Genomic DNA, 26,101 nt, shown 5'->3' on the forward strand with positions numbered 1-26,101 from the left:
TGAATGCTGACATTCTGGATTATATTTGTGAACTAAATTAACTAGGAAAAGCGCTTCTCCTATTACTTGAAATACACAGCATTTCTTCCTGTATTAAAGGAACACTTTCCCTAAACAAATTAGTGATACTAGTCTAATATTAAGATACCCAACAATTAATGGAATTTGCAGTATTTGATTATTTAAGAACACTTGCTGACAAAGTGCATTTATTCAAAGGTTTGTTAGTCTCATAGCAACATAGATGCTGCTTCAAACATTTTTAAGTATTGAACATTAGGAATGCAGGGCACATTTAAGTATTTCTTTTATTTCCATCATAGTACTCAAGGGCATAAGAATATAAAAACAAAGCAGAATTGAAAGAAAAAACCTCAATCCTAGCTTTTCTGCTTAGTTCATCTGATTAAAATACAGGCTTCTAACCTTCAATAGAGAAAGTTCTGTTTAAAGAGATTAATTATTACATCTGCTTCAAAGAGTGGCTGAGCAGAAAAAAAATGGAATTTTCTCAAACAAAGCCATGAAGAGTAAAATAGGATTTTATGTGGTTACAATGAATGTTTTCAAACTGATGGGTGTGTTTTCGGGTCCTAAATCTCTAGCCCCATTATCCTAATAAGGGCAAAATCATTGGATGGGAATTAAACTACAATAAAAACAACAAAAAACCATTGATAGTAACTCTTAAAAAAATTAAATATACACATCCAGGAATATGGCTAATATTCTGTTTGTAGTTACAAGAACACTAGATCTCATTGAACAACTGCATTTATTATATCCTCAAAATACAACAAAATTTAATACTAAAAATAGATGAAAGCATTTAATAAACCAATAGAATATTTGCAAAATACAAATTAAAGCAGTCAACTAAGTAATTTATAAGATCCAAGCTCCAAATCTCAAAAAACAAAACAAAACATTTAAAATACTGTTCTGGAAAGTTGCTGGTGTTCTTAGCAGCAGAAGTACTAAGAGAAAAACAAATAAAATTGAATCCTTTTCCTTGACCCTAATAATAATAATAAATAATAATAATAAATAATAATAATAAATAATAATAATAAATAATAATAAATAATAATAATAATAATAATAATAATAATAATAATAATAATAATAATAATAATAATTGTAATAATACACCAGACATCACACTGGTTGAGAAAAATAAGGTCACAATCATAGACATCGCAATACCAGGTGATAGCAGGGTCGCCGAGAAGGAACATGAAAAAATCGCAAAATACCAGGACTTAAAAATCGAAATTCAACGACTATGGCACAAACCAGCAGTGGTAATTCCAGTGGTAATTGGCACACTGGGTGCTATTCCAAAAGCACTGGAATTACATTTAAAACAGTTAAAAATTGACAAAATCACCATCAGTCAAATGCAAAAAGCCGCACTGCTTGGATCTGCACACATATTACGAAAATACGTTACAACGTCCTAGGCCCCTGGGTGGGGCCCGACTAGTAACCAATGCCAAATCCGGCAAAACAACTGGCCGCTGTGATACAATTGTATAACAACAACAACAACAACAACAACAATAATGGAGAAACAATGGAGAACTGAGTTGGCAGTAGGGAATGAGATCTACGGAATGGTTAATATCAAGCGAGGAATTTTCCAGGGTGATTCACTTTCATCTCTTCTCTTCATCATCGTAATGATCCCACTATCAGTAATCTTAAAAAAAATGAAATTAGGCTACCAAACAGCCAAAGAAGCTGAAAAAATTTCGCATTTACTATATATGGATGATTTGAAACTCTATGGAAAGTCAGAAATAGAAATCCAATCATTGACAAACACAGTCCGAGTATTCAGCACCGATATTTCAATGCAGTTTGGCATGGAAAAATGCACCACTGTATCCATAAAAAGGGGCAAAATCACTGCATGTGAGGGAATTGAAATGCCCAATGGCCAATTAATTAAATGCAACGAAAATGAAGCCTACAAATACTTAGGCATTCTGCAGTTGGATAACATCAAGCAGGGAGAAGTAAAAACTATTGTCAGGCGAGAGTACACCAACAGTGTTAGGAAAATTTTGAAATCTAAATTGAATGGTGGAAATACAATCAAGGCCATAAATACCTGGGCAATACCAGTTATAAGATACACAGTATAGTTAACTGGACACAAGCTGATTTGGACATTTTGGACCAAAAAACCAGGAAACTAATGACAATACACTACAGTTTACATCCACATGGTGATACTGATATACTATACCTGCCCTGAAAATCAGGTGGCAGAGGATTATTACAAGTGAAGCAAACAGTTGAAGAAGAAAAACATGCACTGGCTGATTATCTAAAAGAAAATCAAGAACATCTATTAATCGAAGTAAAGAACAAAAACCTACTGAAGGCCCAACAGACAAAACAAGAATACAGAAAAGATGTGATAAAATCAAGAATGGAGAGTTGGCAGAACAAAGCACTGCATGGCCAATTTCTGGAAAAAATAAAAGATAAAGTGGACAGTGAACAAACTTGGTTATGGTTAACAACAGGTACATTAAAGAAAGAAACAGAGTCACTAATCCTGGCTGCGCAAGAACAAGCTATCCGCACAAATGCCATTAAGGCCAAAATCGAAAAATCCTCTGATGATGCCAAATGTAGACTTTGCAAAGAAGCTGATGAAACTGTTGATCACATACTCAGCTGCTGTAAAAAAAATTGCGCAGACTGATTATAAATTGCGGCACAATTCAGTAGCACAAATGATCCATTGGAATTTGTGCAAAAATTATAATATTAAAACAGCAACAAACTGGTGGGAACATCAGCCTGAAAAAGTCACCGAAAATCAGATGGTCAAGATCTTGTGGGATTTCCGTATACAAACAGACAAAATCCTGGTGCATAATACACCAGACATCACACTGGTTGAGAGAAATAAGGTTACAACCATAGACATCGCAATACCAGGTGATAGCAGGGTCGATGAGAAGGAAGATGAAAAAATCGCGAAATACCAGCACTTAAAAATCAAAATTCAACTATTATGGCACAAACCAGCAGTGGTAATTCCAGTGGTAATTGGCATACTGGGTGCTATTCCAAAAGCACTGGAATTACATTTAAAACAGTTAAAAATTGACAAAATCACCATCAGTCAAATGCAAAAAGCCGCACTGCTTGGATCTGAACGCATATTACAAAAATACGTTACGACGTCCTAGGCCCCTGGGTGGGGCCCGACTAGTAACCAATGCCAAATCCAGCGAAACAACTTGCCGCTATGATACAATTATATCATCATCATCATCATCATCATCATCATCATCATCATCATCATCATCATCATCCCCTCCGAGGAGCTTTACCTTGTCATGGTGGAGGGGCTTGCACGCTCTTATTATCCTAAGGGTTATGCTGAACAGGTACAACCATATCAGACAGGTCTTAGGTGAAGGGCCAGACAAAATTTGCTCCACAACCCATACAAATAAAATAAAATTTATGCCGGCTGAACCGTTGCCCGGATTAACAAGGGTTCCGTTGGATGCTATGGCTCCTGGGCATTCTGCGCAAAATGAGCTACAGGGCTCAGCTTCCTCTGCTAGGCAACCAGGGCATGGAGCTGACAAGCTACTGGAAGAAAAAACGAAAAATATGGACTAGGGAAGAAAACATCTCTATTATGAAAGCTTACTATCAGTCTGAGCCAGCAAAAGGTGGATTTCAAAAATGAATGTATCAGATTTGGAAGATGAACCACACAGACTGTGATATCAGTGAACAAAGGCTAATGGACCAACGACGTGTAATTCTAAGCCACAAATTTTTCACCACAGCAGAATTAAGAGGCATTGAAGAGAAAGCAACTAATGGTCTGAGTATACTAACAAAGAAGAGTAACATCAAGAATGATCTGCAAACTCAAAAGCAAACTGAGGAAGAAAGGGAGGAAGAGGATGCTGAAATGGATGAAGATAAAGAACAAGGAAACACTGAAGAACAAACGCCAACATATATTGCTCAATTAGCTGAGAAAATAAAGCATCAAATGGAAGATGCCCAAAGAACACGTTTGCCAAAGCTGAACCAAGTGAACTGGAAAGAATTGAGAAAGGTACTAAAAAAGGTCAATGAGGCTGTGCAAACCATTCAAACCACTACATTAGCTGAAACAAACCAGCTGATGTATGCAGCAGCCTTCATAACCACCAAAGAATTGGGTTTGAAAATACAAAAGAACCAAAGAGGCAAGAAGAGGAAGCCTAAATGGAAAATTCAGTTGGAATTGAAGATCAAAAAATGTCGTGGAGACTTGAGCAACTTGAAGAACGTAAGGCAAGGTCAGCTAAAGAACATGCAGGTCCAAAGCAGTCTGGAAGCAAGATACAATTTGGAGGATAAAGAGATTGCGATAGTAATTGAAGAGCTGAAGCAGAGAGTTGTTGCCATTGCTGAAAAGATTAAGATATTCACTTCACTTTTCTTAACTGTCTTTGCACCATTTCTTTTGTTATTTTCACATCTTCCATTTTATGCACTTTAATAGAATCCTCAATCTGTTTGATCCATTTTGCATTTGTGTTGTGCTTCTTGCTGTTTTCCCACAAATTCTTCCAGAACTATGGATACAAACTTGCAAAGAAAGGACTGAAAATTTCGCACTTGGTGTACATGGATGATTTGAAGCTGTTTGGTAAAACAAAAGTTGAACTGAATTTATTAATTGAAAGCACAAAAGAATTTAGCCAAGATACTGGTATGCAGTTTGGAATTGACAAATGTGCAACAATGGCAACCAAATCAGGCAAAGTCATAGAAGATGATGGAATGGAACTTCAGAATGAATAGCAATAGCAATAGCAGGAAAGCTCGGGGATTGAGTGTGCATGCAAAGGGTGAGGGCATTGCATTATAGATGTGGGCACACACATGCATGCTATCAAATGCGTACATGCCCTTTTGGCACCCGAGCAAAAAAAAAGGTTTGCCATCACTGCCATAGACTAATATTGTATTGCCTAACTGCATTATTGTGCTGCCTACCTCCAATAAAAACACACCCTTAACATGAAGGCATTGCACAAGTTGAAGAGGTTTTAACCCTTATCCTCTCCTTCTGATAACCCCTCCCTACCACAATACACAAGTTATTAAAAATGGAAAATGGTTTCTTTATGCTAGTATGTGAGTTTGAAGTCTCCTGTCATGGTTAAAATAATATATAGTTATGTTATTGCTTATTTTAACATTTAACATTGGGAACTAAATGATTTTAAAATTTTAGTTAAGATCCTTATAGTTTAACAGTCCTTGACTTATGACCACAATTGAGAACAAATCTTCTTGCCATATTTGTTAAGTGAATCACCACAATTGTTATATTAATAATTCAGTTTGTTAAGTGAATCTGGTGTCCCCATTGATTCTGCTTGTCAGAAGGTTGCAAAAGAGGATCATATGACCCCAGGACACTGCATCTGTCATAAATATGAACCAGTTGTCAAGCATCCGTATGTAAATCACATGATGGGGATGAACTTTTGTAAGTCGAGGACTATCTGTATTAAATTATTTCAGATGGTATGACTCAGGGGTGAAATCCAGCAGGTTCTGACAGGTTCTGGAGAACCGATAAAATTTTGAGTAGTTCGGAAAATTGGCAAATGTCACCTCTGGCTGGACCTAGAGTAGGGTGGGAATGGAGATTTTGCAGTATCTTCCCTGCCATGTCCACCAAACTGCACCACACCCACCAAGCCACGCCCACAGAACCGGTAGTAAAAAAACCTGAATGTCATCATGTAACGTGATGTAACGTTTATGTGTGCAACACTAGCAAAAACTGAACTTGGCCCATTTAGCAAAGTGATGTTTGGCAAATTTAGCAAAACTGTTCTGGTTGGACTAATCACTGTTAAAATTCATACTCTTATTTTGATACTGACTGCTGTAAACCCTGCTAGCCCATTAAAAAAAATCTGTATGGGCATTTCTAGATTAATGTCAGCACTTCCAAGAAAACATGACCAGATACATTAATTCTACTTATTATAAGTCTACATTAGCAGAACTTTGCAAGTCGGAAGCTACAAATTTTCTCACAAATTTTAACTAGGACAGATCATTCCAAGTTTCTTTTTCTGACCATTATGCAACTGCAGGTTCCTCCCTCTTTTGTCTGATCATTTCCTAGGCAGCATATATTCCATTTCCACATCCCTCAGGATCATTTCCACATACCATTATACCTAGTATTTATACTTGCAACAAAATAATAGAAAACCAGTCTGATAAAGAAGGCTAAGAAAAAAAATCTGTTAACGAGGATCATAACTAAGAGATATCAGGCCAAATTAATTATATAAAATTGGGAAAGATTTCAAAGCATTTATGATAAGAATCTGCAACAAATAGGAAGAAGCAGAAACAAAATGAAAGAATGAGCAGATTTTATGAAATATGTTGATACATTTTTTGTAATCTGCTTCTTAATATTGACCCAAGAATTTGAAAAGTATAAATGGTGTCATATTTTCTGTGCTGATGGTTCCATATTGACATGAAGAGTATATGAGCCATGCTGAACCAGACCCAATACCTAGTGAAGTCAACTAATTATCCCTACAAGGCCAATTAGAAGGCTCGAAGAATAGAACATGAGCCTATTAGCATTTTTGCTCATATTTTTCAGCAACAAGTACTGAGAATAATAAATAGTTTTATCAATTATTCTTATCATTCAATTGCAGAAAGACAAGTACAGGTAGTACTCAACCTATGACCACAATTGAACACAAAATTTATGTTATGAGACATTTGTTAAGTAATTTTGTCCCACTTTATGACCTTTCTTCTCACAGTTGCTAAGCAAATCACTGCAATTGTTAAGTCAGTCACACAATTATTAAGTGAATCTGAATTCCCCATTGATTTTACTTGTCAGAAGGTTGCAGAAGAGGATTACATGACACCAGAACCATCATAAAGGCGAACAAGTTGCCAAGCAACTGAATTTTGATTATGTGACCACGGGGATACTGCAATGGTCGTGTAAAAAATGATTATAAGTCACTTGTTTCAATGCCATTGTAACTTTGAACGGTCATTAAATAAACTGATGTTAAGTTAAGGACTACTTCTATAGACTTTGTCTTTCCATTTGGTATGATTTGGTATGAAGCTGTCATATATATTTCATTGTAAATATCTGAATAGAGTGCAAGTGCAAGTGCAATGCTCAAAATAGGTAAAATAATGCAGAATAACATAATTATTTAATTAATCATGAAGGCAATCTATATCTGTAATCCTGGCCTCTTGGATAAACAGGCAGGATAAAAAAGTTGTATACAAGTAGATAAATCCAAAGCATCTTATAATCAATTGTAGCATTCATATGTATAAATCATTCTCAATTGAAGAAGGGGAAAAAATAGAAAAGAGCATCAACAGCATTGATAGACATCATTATAAAGATCAAAGATGGGATGCTCAAAGCAATATAAAATAAAAGTTGTCTGAATTCAGAATAGTTGCAGTAGAAAAATACTGATTATTATTTTTTTGCTTCACAAAATTTTCATTATTGTGGCATGAAAAATGACAACGTGAGCTAATCTGTCTACATTTTTTACACTATAACTATTATCAAAGATCATTTGAAACAAAACATGAGGAAGTTTTAAATTATAGCTATTTCTGCCATACAGCATGTTATGTTTAGGGATCAGACTGAGGCATCTAGAAAGCCAAGATGTTTTAATGCCAAGTTATATTAGTTCTATTTCAAACTAACCTAAAATAATTTAAAATTAGATCAGTATTTGATATAAATTTATTACAGCAAATTGTATTTTATGTTTTTTGAAATTCTGTTGTTAATTTTTACTGCATGTTTATATTGCCCACAAGTTAATGCTGTAGTGATACAATTCATATTCTTATTTATAAAGATATTATTTTTACCCTTCTGCTTTAACATACACTTCATTAATATTTATGTATACTGAAATAAAATCATTGTTAAAAACAAAAAACTCAGCGTTAAAAGAAAAACAAAAATAGTCAAACAACATACTGTGGATGTTTCATTATTGCTGTTGATGTGATTTTGTAATTGGAATGTGTTATTTACTTCAGGCATTCTAGACTATTATGGTAATTATTAGCTTTAGTCTTTCTACATTGCCCACAGTTTCTAAGATGGGTGGTTGTAATAATTATTTAAATCAATAAATGATATAATTTAATGCAGAACATATATCCTACCTAAAAAAAAAATCTTTTCTGTAAGATGCAATTCAAACCATTTTCATACCAATTTAGGATCTTTTTTTACTCTCCTCTAGTTGCTATATCGCTCTTAAATTTTTTTTTTAATTATTTAGTTTTGGACAATTTTAAAGCAAAACATTAGGTGTACATGTGCATGTATGTGTGTAAGATTTCCAATTTATACTAACTTGAAGTACATATATTTATTCCAAGAATTTTCTCTATGTAATTTACATAAAATACATAAAGGCTATTTTTCAAATTAATTGGCCTGAAATATAACTGACAATGGTTATCAATTGGTTCCATCTTCATGTTACTACATATCATAAAGTAAAACTAAACCTAAAACGTACAGAATATAAAGATAATGTGCCCAAAACTTGCACATCTTCATTTAAAATAAAAGGGAAAAATAATGGAAAATAAGGTTAATTGCATTTCATTAAGGTTCTTTAAAAGAAGATAGTCAGAGGAGAGAAATTAAAAGGGAAAAGTTTTTTTTTTAACAATTCAGAATAAAGATAAATTATTTTTCTGTTTTTGAATTATTTCTATTTTTAAATAAGGGGTTAAGTAATGCCCTTAATTCATATATTTTGAAATGTATTCTCTGTATATTATTATAGTATATATTAATTATATTGCCACAATAATCCTCAGTATGTATTCACAATATTAAAACTAAGTATGCTGGTTTGAAAAAAATGTCAAGCTATTCACATTCTCAGTCTGACTATTCCAACAGCAAGAAAATTGAGAGGTAACCTTTATTTTTTTTTAAATGGCTGTTGTTCTTTCCTTTCCCTCTCCAAAGTCCTAGAAGAAAAAGCAGAACTCTCATTTATTTTCATAACCTCTGATTTATAAACAAAGGTTGCCCATTATTTATTACTGGATGATATCTCTAAAATTTAATGAGTACTAACTACAAATATGATAGATGTAATACTGCACAGTCAGAGTTTCCTTGTGCTGTAATTGCAAGCTTTTTATTCAGTTGCTGGCAGCAAAGTTATTACCACAGTATTTTATGATATTTCAGAAAACATGAAAAGTTTCCAGCTTAATTTTATGCCAAAGAATTTTTAAGCAGCTTTTTCTATCCAGTTTCACATTAGAATGTTTAAAGAATCAAGCTACGTGATTAGATAGTTTTGCAGAGTTTAAACATGGAAAGTTTCATGTTTTCTGAGAATGTATGTACATGTGTATAAACTAAGAGGAAGTTGGTAAGTGGTTCCGATAAAGAGACATACGGCCAGGTAGCCAAGTCATTCTCTAGTGTAAAGAAGCCCTTCCCCCCTTCTATTTCCCACATATAACCTTACTTATTTAGACTCAAGCCCAGGTTGAGTGATCCCAGTTGGAAGCTGGACCACAGACCCTAAAGCTGGAAAATATACAATTATAAGCATACCCATGAAATCTTCTTTTCCAAAGCTTGGATATAATTGCATCAAAAAAATGCAAGTAATAAGAGATTGCTTCTGTGACTCATGCATTTTGAGGCAAAATGAAGCCAAATTTTATTTAGAATTTAGTTTGTTTCATATAATAATGGCTACAAAAAGTGGCTGAGATGCAAGGGAAAAGCTGAAATCATTTCCAGCAATGATGCATAAACTCTACAAAAACTTCACATTTTTATTGTTGAGGCAGTTCACTTCAAGCAGGGCTTTTCATGTAATAATTTTTATATCTGAATAAATATACAGCTATTATTCTGCTGATAGAGATTAGATATTGGATAATAAATGTTTATGTGTCCAGAGCAATTGGTAGTACATAGTAAGTTTACTTTATCTGATCACAAAAAGGCTAGTTGTATGCTAAGTAGAAATAAAAGCAAACCAAAACCCAGAAAAATCTCATAATTCAAATTATGTTTGCATTATTTCCCAGGAAATAATTGTAATAACTTCTTATAATCACCATGAGCAGGGATGGGTTTCAAAAAAATTTACTATTTATTTTGTGGCTGTGGCCTATTATGTGGGTGTGGCTTGGCGGTCATGTGGCTGGGTGGGCATGGCCAACTTGTAAAATGTAGTGAAGCTCACTTAACAATGCTCCTGCTTAGCAACCAAAAATTTGGGCTCAATTGTAGTCATAAGTCAAGAACTATCTCTGCCTTCCTCTGCATGGCAGCCTTCTCCCAGTAAACTCTTTCTCCTTTCTGGCAATTTCCCCCTCCATTAGAGGCACCAAAATAATCCAGACAATGTAAGGTTTCCTGCTGCAGCATGGGGTTGGACTAGATGAACTCCAAATAGACTTCTAGCCCTAAATTGCATTTGTTTGTTTGTTTATTTGTTTCTCTCTCTCCCTCCCTCTTCCTTTCTTCCCTCTGTGGGAAGCAACACCCCCCCCCACCTCAATAAAATATTACTGATGAGAAAAGGCTCTGAGAAAAGGAAAAATCAAGCTGCTAACAAAGAAACCTGCCTGAGGCTCACTCCACATTCCTGCCAGATAAAGATAATGAGATAATGAGCCTATAAAAAGTTTGACTCCATTCACACAAGCAGGGAATCATCCAAACACAAAGCCCATATTGCACAAACCCGAAACTTTGTCCAGTCCACCAGATTTTCACTACCTTTTCTGGTATACTGTATCGTACCGGGAGGAACCCACCTCTGACCATGAGTCAGTTTCAACTCAAGGAACAGTACCTTTTTAAAGTTGATCTATGATGTGTTCCTAATAATGTTCTGTTAATTGACAAAAATCAGTTATGGGAAAAATCAAGTTGTCCCAAATTATTGAAGAGAAATGGTTAAGTATGTGCTCCTCATTGAAAGCACTTCATTTATCTAAATTTATACACGGCAACATTGTTAGAAGAATGCACATTTCAACTATGGTGACTCTGAAAAAAAATTGCAACTAAATAACAAATTTATAGCCAAAATCACAGAAAGATAATGAAATTGTATGAAATATGCATGAACTCCAAAATTTAACTTGGACCTTAGATGGCAATGTGAAAACAGCCAAATTCACTTCAAATAAATATGGAGACTATCTGATATAATTTTCAGCTAAGACCAAGTTAATTTCAAATAAGAAGGTGGAAGGGTATTCATGATAGGCACATTAAATCAATTTTGTTTTTTAAAATCTAGAGTTCAACAATAAAGCATATTTGCCCTTTCTGAAAGGGACTTGCCAAAGTACATAAACAGATTTAAGAATTTTGTATAGCTGTAGCTTTTAGGACTAAATTTAGCAACAGAAACCTTTTCTTTAGTAAATATATAATTATTTCAAGATACATTTAGATACCAGAGACAACAACCATGATTTTCATCAAAACAAAATTTATACTTTTATTATACTTAATTAACTGTATCATAATTAACCTTATCTCACTGTTCATAAGAAGTTTCTTTTATACTTACAATTGGACTTGCGTTGATGTAGTCTGAATTGTCATGACTATTTTCAGCTTTCAAACATATCCTGCAATGATCATCTTGCCCCACCCCCAAAAAACATAGTTATTTATGCCTTGTTTATATGAATAGAATAAAATATGCATGTTAAAATAGCTATTTCAAAGATTGAACTCAAATAGAAAAATATTTTTAGCTTGAAGGGAGAAATAGTGTATGCTTGAGCTGCAGCACACTTGCTTTTAAACATAGAGTCCTCTGTGATTATTTTAGATAAAACCCGAAACAAAACATTCCTGTTGCTGTTAAAACAAAAACAGAAATAAAAACACCATATTGGAGTATGATATCAACCCATCTGCTTTATAGAGCTACTTATTTCCTTCCTTCTCTTATTTGTTAAACTGAGATCCCTCTTTTTCTCTAGGGCAGAGGTAAGTGAGGATTCCTTTCATGTTATTACTGCAACAATGTTGCATGACATTATGAGATATGTTGGGAAGAAAGAAAACAGGCCCCAAATCAGCTGACTTAAAACCAGGTCTCCTCCATCCTAATTCAAAACTTTAAAAACTAAACCATTAATATATTGTAATGAAATCTATAAATGACCTTGAGGAACAAGGGGAAGAGATGCTACCTAGAAAATAATTAGAGAATAGAGGCTTCAGTTGTTTAAAGTCAAAAAAAGAAACTTAAAGGATCCACCCAGTGGCAGATGGAAGTTGATATTTGCAGACTTACAAGTTTGATAATGTAGCCTTATAATAAAGTGGAATAAATTCAGGTAGTTCTGTTTCCTGTCTGGTTTACCTGGGAAGACTGACATCAATCTTGTAAGTCTAAAAGTACAAATGTGATCCATTAGTGTGAGTCCTTCCTAGGTTTTTTTCTCCGCCTATTTAACCAGTGGGGCCTCCTGCATCTCTTATCTGATTACTTCCCAGGCAGCAACTCTTTCCCTTGTTCATCAAGAGTCATCGGCCCATTTCATTATAGATATTTTATATTCCCATTCTCTAACCACTGAACAACTGGTTAGAGAAAAATAAGAATAGTATGATGTTGTTGATCTATATGTTAGTACTGCTCATTGGATGGAGCTATCGGATAGCATAACTATAATGCAAAAACAAGAAACAGACCATTTTAGTAAATGCTTCATATAAACTTATGCTAAAAATGTAAGATCTCTTTCCCCAAGCATTAACATCACATATCTGACTCATGTTGCTAACTAATCACAAAAACAATTTTCATTAGTTATGCTATACATCATAAACATATGGGGAGCCAAATCCTAATGTAACTATTATTTATGTATAATAAAACATCTCTTTTCATCAAAAGGGTAACAAATTCACTAAAAACCAAGTATTTTATTTACTGATCAAAGTTTCAAATTCAAAATGTATTAATTGATTGAAGAGGTGTTTATTTATTCTAAATGAGTAAGAGAAGCAGTTTGTAATTGCAAACTGAATTAGAATGTTTATCCTGATAAGATGAAAGTCTGTTGAAAAGCTGATGAATTATCAACATAACCTCTATTGTATTCAACCAATAGAATGAATGCCATAACTGTGTAAAATATTACTTGCAAAACAAAAATGCAAAACAAAAATGTATTGTGCAAGTTGCACCAGTGTAAAAGATGTGATGCCCAGAGCAATGTACTAATATATTTCTTTACCTGTCCCACAAAGATGACAAAAACATTCAATATTAGATAAAGAGTGAAGCAGTACCATAAATAAATCACTTAGTTTAAACTATACATACATGCTACTATAACTTGAGAGCGGTTTTTCTGGATATTTTCTTCCTTATGGGCATTGGTAGTTGCATTAGGCTCAGCTTGATATGCACAAAGTGCTTCCCATTCTTTTTCTAGACGATTCTTGTTTTTCAAATGGTCCTCCATGTAGGCCTGAAATTAAGAAGTCTAATCAGAAGTAGCAGGCTTAACGTATTCAACACTTGCTATTTCAGTCAAGATATTAATGAACTGTAAAGTACAATGCCAAATTGGCCTAGTGGTTATGGTGCTGGTCTGAAAACCAGGAGACTATAAGCTCTAGTTCTGCCTTATGCATAAAAACTCGCTATGTGACTGGGCTAGTCACTCTCTCTCAGCCAACAATTAAGGCTCCGGAGACAAGTCAGTCAGTTTTTGTTGAAGCCAATGGCTAAACGAAGCTGATCTGAAAAAAACAGATCCTGTCCTTGTTGGGAAATGCTAGGAAGAAAAAAAAGTGAATGAACTGAAAAGTATTAAGGCACCTTGACATGAATGCAGAGAAGTACTAGATTAGTTGCAACTGCTATTTGCTGAATTGAGCAAGATAGAATCATGATGAATGAATGAATGAATGAATGGTTTTTCACTGATCAGATACTTAACAGACTTGAGTTTCTTGAAATGCAGCCTATGTGGCAAAGTGACCTGCAGAGAAGTGTCAAAATGAACTTGTGATATTGTGCTAGAAGGCACTTGTAAATTGTGTTTGCTTGCAACAATTATAATTTCTCTGACATTCAAATTCAAAGCAAAAAAAGGATATTTCTATGAATGGTAAGATCATCATAAGAAATTCATTTTCTAAGTTAGGATCAGTCAAATCTAAATAATTATTGCTAAAACATTAGTGAGTATTTAAATTTCATTTATATACTGTATATTGTATAAAGAAAGATTAAGATGAAACTAAGATATTTCAAATTAGCAATAAATATAGTCATTTTGGACATAATGAGATATATCACTGCACCTGTCATAGCACATAAATACACCAGTGAACTTCAGAGACAAACAATTTATCTAACAAGTAAGGTGTATGAAAGGGAAAGGGAAGAGAATTTTGCAGAAGGAAGGAAGGAAGGAAAAATGAGGAATAAAAATAAAAAATGCAGAAGAACTAATCAAAACATTGATAAAAGAGCAAAGAAAAATGAAGAAGAAAAAGGAAAACAGAGGAAAATAACAGAAATCAAAGGAAAGAGCTAGAATGATTACATAAATTCATAAATAAAGAGATGCAGAATTTAGGGAGGGAAAAGAACTGTTTCTTTTTAAATCTCTCCATTGCTCCAACTCCCAATCTACTCACTAGTTGTTCCTACTGTTTTTTCAAATCCTACAACCCCTCTTCTTCATAATTCAAACTTCTTCCTGGTACTTCTTTTTTTATTGTTTCAGCTTACCTATTATTCTGTCTATAGTTATTCTGTTTCAGCTTATTTATTACCATCTTTCATTTACTCTATTTCCTTCAGCTCTATCATCTTCACCACATCATGCCATTATACTCAGAGGGTATTCAAGGTCATTATCAATCCTAAAGTCTGTGCGTGAGTCCTACATGTGTTTGTACAGTTAGAAGGAAAGGCTCTAAGTGAAAGACTCACCAGAATAGCAGATAAGGAATTTATTGGTTTAATTTATACAGCTGTCCATCTCAAACAAATGACTCAATTTAGCTTGGACTTCCTGGTCACTACAATCACACTGCATAATATTATCATGTTATCTTGGGCTATTGGCTCTGTCTTCATCTCAGAGTGAAGGCCCGCTGCCATTGGGGTGAAGGTGCCTCAGGCACAACTCTGGCAGTCTCACAGGGCTGCTCACTGATCCCTAAAAAGATATGCAGGTCTGAAATTAAGCCCCAAAGCTCTGCATACCTTGCAGGCAAAAGGGAGCTCTGAGGAGAAATCTGCTTTGCAATTCCCTCTAGAGACAGGCCCAGCGAATACAGCCTATTGGAATGGCTTGGCTTGCTTCGCACATCTGACAGTTGGATCTTATTACTGTCAGCTCAAGCGCACCACTTTACCAGGGCCTTTTGCCCCGTGCGCTCATCTTTTTTTGGTTGTTTCCAGCCTTCCCGATATTCATAGAGCTGTGCTTTGCCCCTGCCTCTGGGAAGAGATTTCTGTCAGGGGCTGCAGGAGTAACCTGCAATTCCAATGCCTCTTTTACCACTGAAAGAAGCCCAGTGACTCTATTGTTGAATGGGAGTCAGCCGGATAACACGCACAGAAAAGTCAGAAAATTTTTTCCTATTCAAAGAGATCCAGGAATGTAGGAAATTTTAACATGTCTGTCCTCCCTGAGGGACTGAGTCAAAAGCTGGGGAGACAGAGGCATGTCCTCACAGCTCTGACAGACTCAGTCCAATCAGCTAAGTAGATGAGGTCAGTCCATTCCTGGGTACTATCTCCACCACAATGGAGAATAAATAAACCCAATGTGTTTCTTTAAAGTGCAATAAAAAGCAGAATCATGGAGTGGTAGCCCCTGCCCCCACCTTGCTCAAGGAGGAGAACCTACACTAGTTAAGACGAATGGCTGTCCAATCTCTTCTTGAAAACATCCATGTTGGAGCACCCACAACTTATGAAGGCAAGTCATTGCTAACAATGAGAACAAGTAATTGTTCTCATTGTCAGGAAATTTTTCTTTTGTTCTAGGTTGCATCTCTCTTTGATTAGTTTCTATCCAATGTTTTCCCTTCTTTGGAAAATAGGTTGACCCTCTCTCTCTCTCTTTTTTTTTGGCAGTCCCTCAAATATTAGAACACTGCCAACATGTCACCATTACTCCCTCTTTTCATTAAACTAGACATACCCAATTCCTGCAACCATTCTTCATATATTTTAGCCTCCAGCCCCCTAATAATCTTTGTTGCTCTTCTCTGCACTCTTTCTAGGGTCTCAACATTTTTTTATATTTATATTTTTATATTTATATTGTGACGACCAAAACTTGCTGCAATACTTCAAATGTGGTCTTACTAAGGCATTATAAAATGGTACTAATACTTCAAATGATCTTGATTCTGTCTCTAAATTAATGCAGCCTAGGATTGCATTGGCTTTTTTGAAGTTGAAGCCTACTGCTGGCTCATATTTAAATGACTGTCCACTGGGATCCCTGTCACAGTTAGTGTTATTGAGTCAGGTTTTATCTATTCTATACCTGTACATTTGGTTTTTCTTGTCTAAGTGTAAAACCTTACTTTTCTCACCACTGAATTTCATTTTGTTACATAAGGCCCAGTGTTCAAGTCTGTCGAAATCTTTCTGGACCTTGAACCTGATTTACTGCAAACCCCCAGAAGGCAAGCAAAGTTACAACCAGAAGCCTACATGGGTTTGTTGTTGTTGAGAGTTGGCTATTCCTGCCAGCTTAGTGTGATCTGCAAATTCAATGAATTTTCCTACTATTCCCTCATCTCAACTGTTTATGAAGATCTTGAAGAGTACTGGCCTTAGAACAGAACTTTGGGGTACCCATTGCTTACTTTCCTGCATGTCAATGTAGTTCCATTAAGGACTACATGTTGAGTGTGATTTGTTAGCCAGTTACAAATCCATCTAGTGGTGATGCTGTCTAACCCACATTTTTTCAATTTATTAAGAAGTACATTGTGGTTCACTTTGTCAAATGCCTCGCTGATATACAAGTATACTATGTCCACACCCTTTCACCAGTTCACTACCTTAATTACTTTGTCAAAGAATGAAATAAGATTTGTTAGCATGATGTTTTGAGAAACCCATGTAGGCTCCTGGCAACAGTCATACTATACTGAAATATAATGCGTTTCTTAAAAATTATATTTTATTTCCTGACAGTTAGAACAATTAATCAGTGGAACAACCTGCCTCCAGAAGTTGTGAATGCTCCAACACTGGAAGTTTTTAAGAAGAGATAACTATTTGTCTGAAGTGGTGTAGGGCTTCCTGCCTAATCAGGGGGTTGGACTAGGAGACTTCCATGGTCCCTTCCAACTCTGTTATTCTATTAAAAATGTGCCAAAAGGGATCTAAACAGTATAGTTTTTTTTTCTTTTTTGTAATAAATATTAAATAAATAAATACAATCAATAACTTATTTATTCTTGAATATTGAGTTACCCAATTAGCTTTCATGGTTCTGAACTAAACATAAATCTTCCTTCTACCCTGCAACATCATGCACACAATAGTGTGCTGGCTCTTATTAATTTTACTCCAAATGTATTTCCATGGGAACAAAATACTATCAGATCACTGTACTGTATGGTTTTGAGCTCATTTATGGACAAGCAAGATAAAAACTGAGGCATCTGTCAAAAAAGAGAATATAATAGAAATGCAGAATCAATGCTAACAAGATATTTTGGATTATAAGATTTGTTTCAATGAAAAGAGGAAAAATGCTGGTTCTGGAATACCATAATAATAGATATATCTTTGGTGTTTCTAAGATATGAAGCATAGGATTATTTTGATGTAAAAGGATTATGCCATTAGACTCACATAAGAGCAAAGACACTTATAAGAAAGCTTTTGGAGATTATGTAACAATACACTGTGAAAACAAAAAGTTACACAAGATAGGCAGCATTTAAAGTACATCTGGTTCTCACTGGTCCAGTAAGCCTCTTACATTGATACAGAATCCAATTTCATTACAAATGAAGACTTCTGAGAACACCTGGATATGACTTTGAAATTCTACATTTGTTTATGTAGCAAGGAATTTACTTGACAGGCTTAATATATCTCTTCATCTGTGTTTTCAATAGCCAAAATAACAAAACCTGGTAATGCATCTGTAGTATTTCATGATAGTAGAAGCCTCACCTGCTGAAAAAAAGTTGTTTTGGTGCCAAACACATTATTTAAGGCCCGTTCACACAGACAAATCAGCTATCTTCAGAATGATGAACAAAGTTCATACTTATGCCCTTCCTAATTCAGTTTGTCAGTTCATATATTCAGTTCCCTAGTTCAGTAGTATCAAAAAGTATATATAAAATCTCTGTATGAACTATGCCCATCTACAAGCTTCAACACCCAAATGTTATGATTGCACAAAAGAACTACTTGGAAACATCCCTACATGGTTTCTCCAAATTGCCAATAAGTTATGCATGGAATTTACATAAGAGTAACATTAGGATACAGGATCCTCAATGGATTAATTCATTGGGCTCACAATCCATTCTGTCTGCCACAGAAAATTATTCTGAAGGTTCAAATATTTCCCTTCTATGGTAATCAATGTTCCCTCTATTTTTTTTTCAGTGTGAGCGGAAAAGTATAGTGTGTGAGCTGCACAGTTTCATGCCTGAGCACCTAAGAGAGCCACAGTTTGAACTGCTGTCGCGTCTGCTGGACATTTGCGCAACCTTCCAAGCGTCAAGCGCCAATTGCGAGCGAGGTTTCAGCACGATGAATGCCAGACATGAAAAGTGCCACTCAAACACTATACTTTTCCCCTCACCCTGAAAAAAAAAGGCTCTCTGCTCAGCTTTTAGATTGTTAGACTGGCTAGAGAGAGACATGGCACCAACAGGGTCCTGGGTCCTGGCATTTTGCAGGCAACCTGTCCTCTCACATTCCTTTGGAATGCAACCCATCACATGTGAATTAGATTTTGCCAATTATCCTATTAAAAAATAACGCTATTATTCTAAAATATGACTAACTCAATATTAAAAACTGTAAATATGTAATGCTGATAAATAATAGCAGTAATTGTTATTTAGTATGATTAAAATCAGTATTGATATATCAATATAATATCTATCGAAATTGACAATATACACTAAAATAACAATACAAATATATAATGTGGATTATAAATGTAATAAATATAATATATAAATGCAACATAAAAAACTCTCCCCCTTTAAAGTAGTAAGATCAATTAAATAGTCTAGCAAGTTTGGACAATATGCTATATGTTATGTTACTTAAGAATATATATACCTCAGAATCAGATACAACATCCACATCATTTCCAACTGAGTCAATAAAATGATATGCCATGCCAAAACTATTTTAAATAAAGATATGAAATTAATCAAGTCTTGCATTTATTTTTCAAAATGAATGTACAATTTTTTTATTATTTAAGTTTTGTACCCTATCTTTTCTAACTAACGTTAACTTTAAAAAGATGTTACATCAGACTACAATACAAGTAATTAAATGAAGACTAAAATAAGTGTTTTGGCATATTGAGCTTTTTATATTTCTTCCTTAGTTGAGAACTTGCTCCTCAGCTTACTTACACATTAACTGTTTGTTGCTTTTATGGTTTATTCATTCACTGCTCCATCTTCAGTTTTTTTCACAGGGGGCAGGGCTTCCTTCCACCCTTCCCTCCCTCCCTCCACTCCTTTGGCCACCAATTTTGATCCAATTCTCTCTCTCTCTCTCTCTCTCTCTCTCTCTCTCTCTCTCTCTCACACACACACACACACACACACACACACACACACACACACACACACACGTTCTTTGGGGGGGGTTGAATTACTCCGCCTCACTGCGCAAAGTCGGCTCAGCATGTGTTCGGCCCCCACTTACGCCGAATCAAATCCGCGGCCGGCGGGACCAGGGGGTTGCATTTCAAAGCCGCCAGTCCTCTTGCTTCTTCTCCTTCACCAGCAAAGCTCCCGCAGTGGTGCCTGTCCCTCCACGCGGAGCACCTGAGCTGGCCCCCGCGTTATCCCTCCCCCTTCCTCCTCTGCCGTGCTTTTGAGGCCGCGGGAGCTAGTAGGAAAGTGGCGGAGGTGGAGGCGGCGGCAGGGATAACCCAGAGCCCAGCTGACTCCGCTCGGAGCACCTCAGCTCAGCTGGGCTCTGGGTTATCCCTGCCGCCGCCTCCACCTCCGCCGCTTTCCTACTAGCTCCCGCGGCCTCAAAAGCACGGCAGAGGAGGAAGGGGGAGGGATAACGCGGGGGCCAGCTCAGGTGCTCCGCGTGGAGGGAGAGGCACCACTGCGGGAGCTTTGCTGGTGAAGGAGAAGAAGCAAGAGGACTGGCGGCTCATCAAAACAAGTCTGGGGAGGTCCTTTGCAGGCGGCCAGTTCTAGGCGCCTGCAAAGAACTTCCCCACGTTTGCTTTACAGAAAACTCTGCACGGCAGATAGAATCTGCTGCGCGGGCTTTTCTTGCGAGGTGCGCGGCCGCGCAGGCGCGCACCTTAGAGGGAACAGTGATGGTAATATAGAAATTTGTATTTCTAAGACATCAAATTCTAGAAAAAAGGTGGAACAGATTTCTCTTATCCACAATAATGGAGCTGAATATGCATTGATGTCTAACATTCTTTACCTGGCTCATGAACTACCCAGAAAAGACAAGCAATACAAAATCAGCTTGAATAGCAACAATCCTAACTCTGTAGAAAATGGCAATGTATTGTTTGTCTGAGATACCACTGCTTTTAGCCAAGAAAGTTGGTAATATTGAAACATTTTCCCCACAAAGCTAGATGTATTAGCTAGGTATTTGATGATTGTCTTCTCCTGTTGGTCCCTCAAGTAAAAAATAATAATTAAAAAAAACAAGAACCTATTTTTTTCTACAACCTTCACCCTCAACCCAATGTCACAGCTTAGAAACTTAAGCCTCTCTTTACTCCCCACCTCTGCTATTTTAAACACCCATCCAGGGCAGTCAAAAGGGGCTTTGCTGGCTGCAAACCTCCGTCGCTGCTGCCAATTTGAAAAGGGGCGGGAGTAATCAATGCGAAATAGCAAAGGCTGTCACTTCCCTGAAATTGGCTCTAAATAGTCCAAGTGCAGCCGCACTGCAATCCAAAAGACCCTGCACTAGGTTATTAAGGTGCTCGGTCTTTCCTGAGCAGTTAGAAGTCAGCCTCAACCTCCATTAATCATCCATGAAGCAAAAGTTTAGAGCACCAAGGGGCGCAAAAGTGGCAAGCGCTATAATTTGGGCTAATGGAGTCCCACAGCGGCGCCTATAGCGCTAACTCAGAGCGTGGTGACAGTTCTTCCTCTGTAGTCCAAAAAATCAGTTTATAGCACAAATCAAAAAATATTTCAAAGCTTGAGCTGAGAGCTCAAGAGAAACAGTCCTGCGAGCTGAGACTGAATTGAAAAACTGAGGACTGTTACCAAGGTAGTGTGTCTTCAGACTTTCAATTCAGTCAACAAGCTAGCAGGCTAGAATAACCTATCCTGGACTCTAGATTTTGCATCCAGAAAATACAATATGGACTTTTTGAATAAGCTAAGAAGTATCTGTAATACATTCTTTGAATTATTCCAATAGTCATTATCATAGAAGTAATATTTTAAACTGTCCTTACTGACAGTAAGTAGTATTTCTCAGTTAAAAATCTATATAATGAAACTGTTGCCTACAGCTTGTAAATCATTTCTCTCTCTTTTTGTGTAGATTTGACTGGCTGTGAGTCAGTCTTGGTTCTCATCCATTGCCTAGACAAATCTTTGCAATTTTGGCAAGATTTTTGGAAATGATTTGTCATTGATTTCTTCCTAAAGTTGGGATAGAGAGACTGCTCCAAAGTCTCACATCTCAGTTTTGTGCCTAAGGCAGAACTAAAATTTATGGTGTCCCAGTTTTCAGGCTGATCCTTAACCATTGCAGTAAACTAGCTCTTTTCAAATCATGTCTTTGTTTTCGTACTACTACAACTTCTGCATACTTTAAAAGACCATGATATTATGATTTCCTAGATATTCTTTATTCCTTCATGAAAAAGGTACTGTCAAATATTATTTTAAGTAATAATGATTGCTAAGATCATAGTAAACTATAATTACAGAGGCTGAAGCAGAGGCCGAACACACTCACACACACTCACACTCTATTATATTAAGTGCTATACTCTTTCAAAGATGCAAAATTTCCCATCTCCTGTAGTATTAAATAATATTCCAGTTGTCATATTTGGGGGGGGGGGGGGGATGACAAAGTTTATCTGTTTTGATGCATCTCTGTATATAGAAGCTTCTTTTTGAAACAAGAGAATTAAAATAGAGTCATTAACTTATCTAGAGCATCTTCCAGATAAACCAATCCACCAGGGGCAAATTAGCACTTTTGCATAAAGTGTCAGTAGCCATTCAGCATTTAATGTATGCATTCATACAAAGAAGACACTCCCTTTCCTCACAATTTCTGCCTTCCCTGTGAGATATTTTGCCTTTTTTTACAGAATGCATTAAAATCTGTTTCCAAGGAGGTAATCAAGGAAAACGTTATACATGATAGCACATTGTTTTAATTATCTGTTCTCTAAAAGCACCAGAGGCACTGGCTGCCAGTTTTTACTTCGCTGCCGAGAAAAATGACTAAACCACATTTTTTGGTGCACTGCATCTGACAATATTTATGCCACAAACTATACTTGGCCACCTAATATATTCTTACCATAGTATGTGCTGATCACTCTATCAGGAACTTTTATAGAGAAATTCATAATAACAATCAATTATATCTTGGATACCTATTGATTTTATGGAATCAGTATTTGAACAATGCAAACTAAGAACTATTTATTTAATTGTACTTGCATTTTTTTGAGGAGTTCTATGCATCTACATGTGTGGACTATACATGTATGTATTTAACCTCATTCATTTTTCTAGATATTAATGAATTGCTTCACCATTCTGTGTTTATGTGTACTACATCAATAGGTAAAGCTTCTGTTTGCTTGTTTGTTTACAAAGCATTTGTTTAGTGACCATTCAAAGTTATAACAGCCTTGAAAAAGTGAGTTATGAGTAGTCCTTATAACCATCAAAGTATCTGCATAATTCTGATCAAAATTTGAGCACTTGGCAAACCTGTATTTATTTACTAAGGCTGCAGATCCTGCGATCATGTGATTGCCATTTGCAAATTTCTCAAGCACAAAATCAATGGAGGATGTTCTATTTGTTTAACCACCATATGGTTCACTAAACAACCGTAGTTATTTGCTTAACCACCATGAAAAAAAGTAATGAAATAGTGCATGTTTCACTAAACAACTGCCTTGCTTAATAATGAAAAGTCTGGTTCTGTGATTGTAAATTGAGGATTACTTATGCATTTTTTTGGGGGGGGGGGATTTCAGAGCCAAGGTGGCGCAGTGGTTAAAAGCAGCACTGCAGGCTACTGCTAGATCAGCAGGTCAGCGGTTCAAATCTCACCGGCTCAGGGTTGACTCAGCCCTCCATCCTTCCGAGGTGGGTAAAATGAGGACCCAGATTGTTGGGGGCAATATGCTGACTCTCTGTAAACCGCTTAGAGAGGCCTGAAAGGCCTATGAAGCGGTATATAAGTCTACTGCTATTGCTATTGCTATTGCTATTGCTATTTCTAAAGACTTCAAACAATTTACAATGATACATTAGTAACAAACCACCATTAATTAAAAACTACCATACATTCTTCAGTTCCTATAGTTGCATAGAAAATCCAAAGGAATAGTGAGTTTATCTGGGATCCATCCAGCAAGATAGGCTGTGTGAATTCAGACAATTACTGTAAGATAAGCAACAAGTTCTAATGTTTTCAACATTACCTCTAGTCATGGACTAAAATAAAACAACTATCTATTGCAGAGTTGGGGAAAAATGGTTACCAATATAACGACTTGACTCAAATGGAAAGCATTATTAATTTGAGATAGAATGCAATATTTGGGTCAAACTCTATCTCTCTGTCCCTATGAAAATAAAGAAGGGAGAGTATTTTTATAAGCCACACCATTCTCCAGAATAGATGTCATGGTTAATGAACTGATATTATGGTTATCTTCCGTAAGAGGACCTGAACTGGGATTGTAGCCTTGGGTTCAAAGAGGACTGTGAATAAATTAGAAAAAAGGCAGCATAAAACTCCAAGTGTGAAATATTAGGGATCAGAGGAAAGAAATGCAAGGCATTTCATAAAACACTTCATTGATAATTATAGAAATAGAAGCTTCTCATTGGTGAGATAGACCAGAAGGTAGCTTGAAAAAGTCATCAAGGTGTGATGAGAATGCAATTAGTCAAATATCAATTATCTTTTTTCAGAAGGGGAATGGATTTAGACTGCAAGGTTCAAGAAGAAGTAATCGACACACTAATATTTAATCTGTAATATAATCTTCAAAGAAGAGTTTATTGTGTATGTATTACATAGCTCTCCAATACAAACTGGACAGTCTTGTTATGGTGGCATCCTTGGAAGGCAGAAATCATAGAGGTTTAGAGGTATATCAGTGTTATATTTAGTGTAGGGGTGGGTTCCGGCAGTCACTACTGCTGGTTCGCTCATGGGCACGCCGCACGGGCATGCACAGTATAATAAAAATTGTTCTGTGCATGCGCAGAAACAAAAAGACAAGATGGTGGCACTTATAGTGCAACCCGGAGAACCAGTTTGAGGGCATGGCATGCCTGGGTTGCCACCGGTTCCAGCAACCCAGGCCGACAAACCATTACTGGTTCGGCCAAACCAGTCTTAACCAGTAGAAACCCACCATGATTTAGTGGTAATTTATTGTTTTGCTGTTGTTAAGTTTACATTTTTTAATCAACCCCCCCCCCCCACTCCCAATTTTATTGTTATAAGCTTCCCATAGTAGCCCCATGGCAAGATGGGCAGCAAGTAAATAGTAAATATCTATCATGAACTGGATAAGCTGTTAGGAAAGATTTATGATCAACTTGGAAGGTTCCTATAATAGCAGGAAAATTGAAATTATGTGGTGAGATCCTTTGGCATGAATATATACATTAGAATCAGTTATTTCAAATACATACATACATGCATGTATGTACACATACATGCATACATACCAAGATCAGTCCATAACATGATTACATATCATATTGCAACTCAAGAGGACACGGAGTAGAAGAACAATGTACATTAACATTTTGAGCGGTTTTAGAAGTCTAGGTCCATTGACTGGAACTGCCAAATCTTGTTAATGAAAGGAACAACAATTTATCCTAGAACAGCATGACAGCACAGAATCAAATGAAATAAGAGAAAAATGGCCTCTGGAAGTCAATTGGGCATGAAGTATCCAAGCACAAATCTGGTGACCTTGCAACTAAGAGGAAATATTGATTTTGATTATACCAAAGCATAATAGGGTTTTAAAAAGCAAAGAACTCAAAGGGAATCTGTCCTGAATTGTCTCTTTGAAGATTAACTCCTGTTCTTAAAAGGAAATTCATAACAACTTAAAAGAACAAATTGGGGATTCTATTAATGACTGGCAATAAAAAAGTTTGGAGAAACCTACTATAGAAAGGATCTCAAAGTTGTTGAGTTGGGAACAATGTGTGTGCGTTTTTTTAATCTGAATAAGTGGTTTCCTCTCTACTGATCATAGTGTAGTAGAGGCATGGAGAGTGAATTTGGTTAAAAGACAAGGGCATCACATGACAAATTTGGAGACATGGTAAGGAGTTTAGAGAATGAGGGGACTGTAGCAATTTCAGAGTCAGCCATAGCTCTGATCTGTACAGCATACTCTTCATCAACAGAAAAAAAGCATAACTTATGCCTTTCTGAGGATTGCAGTTTTTCTCATAATAATGACACTTTTAAAACGAAGCCCTTAGAACCATAAGATGGAAGGCCAGAAACTTGCAAGCATAAGGTGTCTCATG

At 36.1% G+C, this 26,101-nt stretch overlaps 1 protein-coding gene across 3 annotated transcripts in view; it reads right to left on the minus strand.

Annotated features, from left to right (window-relative positions):
* Positions 1 to 26,101, minus strand: part of PTPRN2 (protein tyrosine phosphatase receptor type N2) — a 722,783-nt gene that overhangs the window by 56,719 nt on the left and 639,963 nt on the right. For 2 of the 3 annotated variants that reach the window (XR_015696316.1, XM_087712494.1), the window contains exons 15-16: positions 13,449 to 13,596; positions 11,673 to 11,746 (exon numbers count right to left, since the gene is read on the minus strand). The exons of the other annotated variant lie outside the window; for it this stretch is intronic. Coding sequence is in view for 1 of the 2 variants with exons in the window: in XM_087712494.1 (XP_087568620.1) it covers positions 11,673 to 11,746; positions 13,449 to 13,596 (222 nt within the window). In the remaining variant the exon portion in view is untranslated. The remainder of the gene's footprint in view (positions 1 to 11,672; positions 11,747 to 13,448; positions 13,597 to 26,101) is intronic. 3 annotated transcript variants of the gene reach the window in all.

This window comes from Thamnophis sirtalis, unplaced genomic scaffold, assembly GCF_051295495.1.
Source record: "Thamnophis sirtalis isolate CommonGarterSnake01/CBP01778 unplaced genomic scaffold, rThaSir2_p1.2 scaffold_4, whole genome shotgun sequence".
Lineage (NCBI taxonomy): Eukaryota > Metazoa > Chordata > Lepidosauria > Squamata > Natricidae > Thamnophis > Thamnophis sirtalis.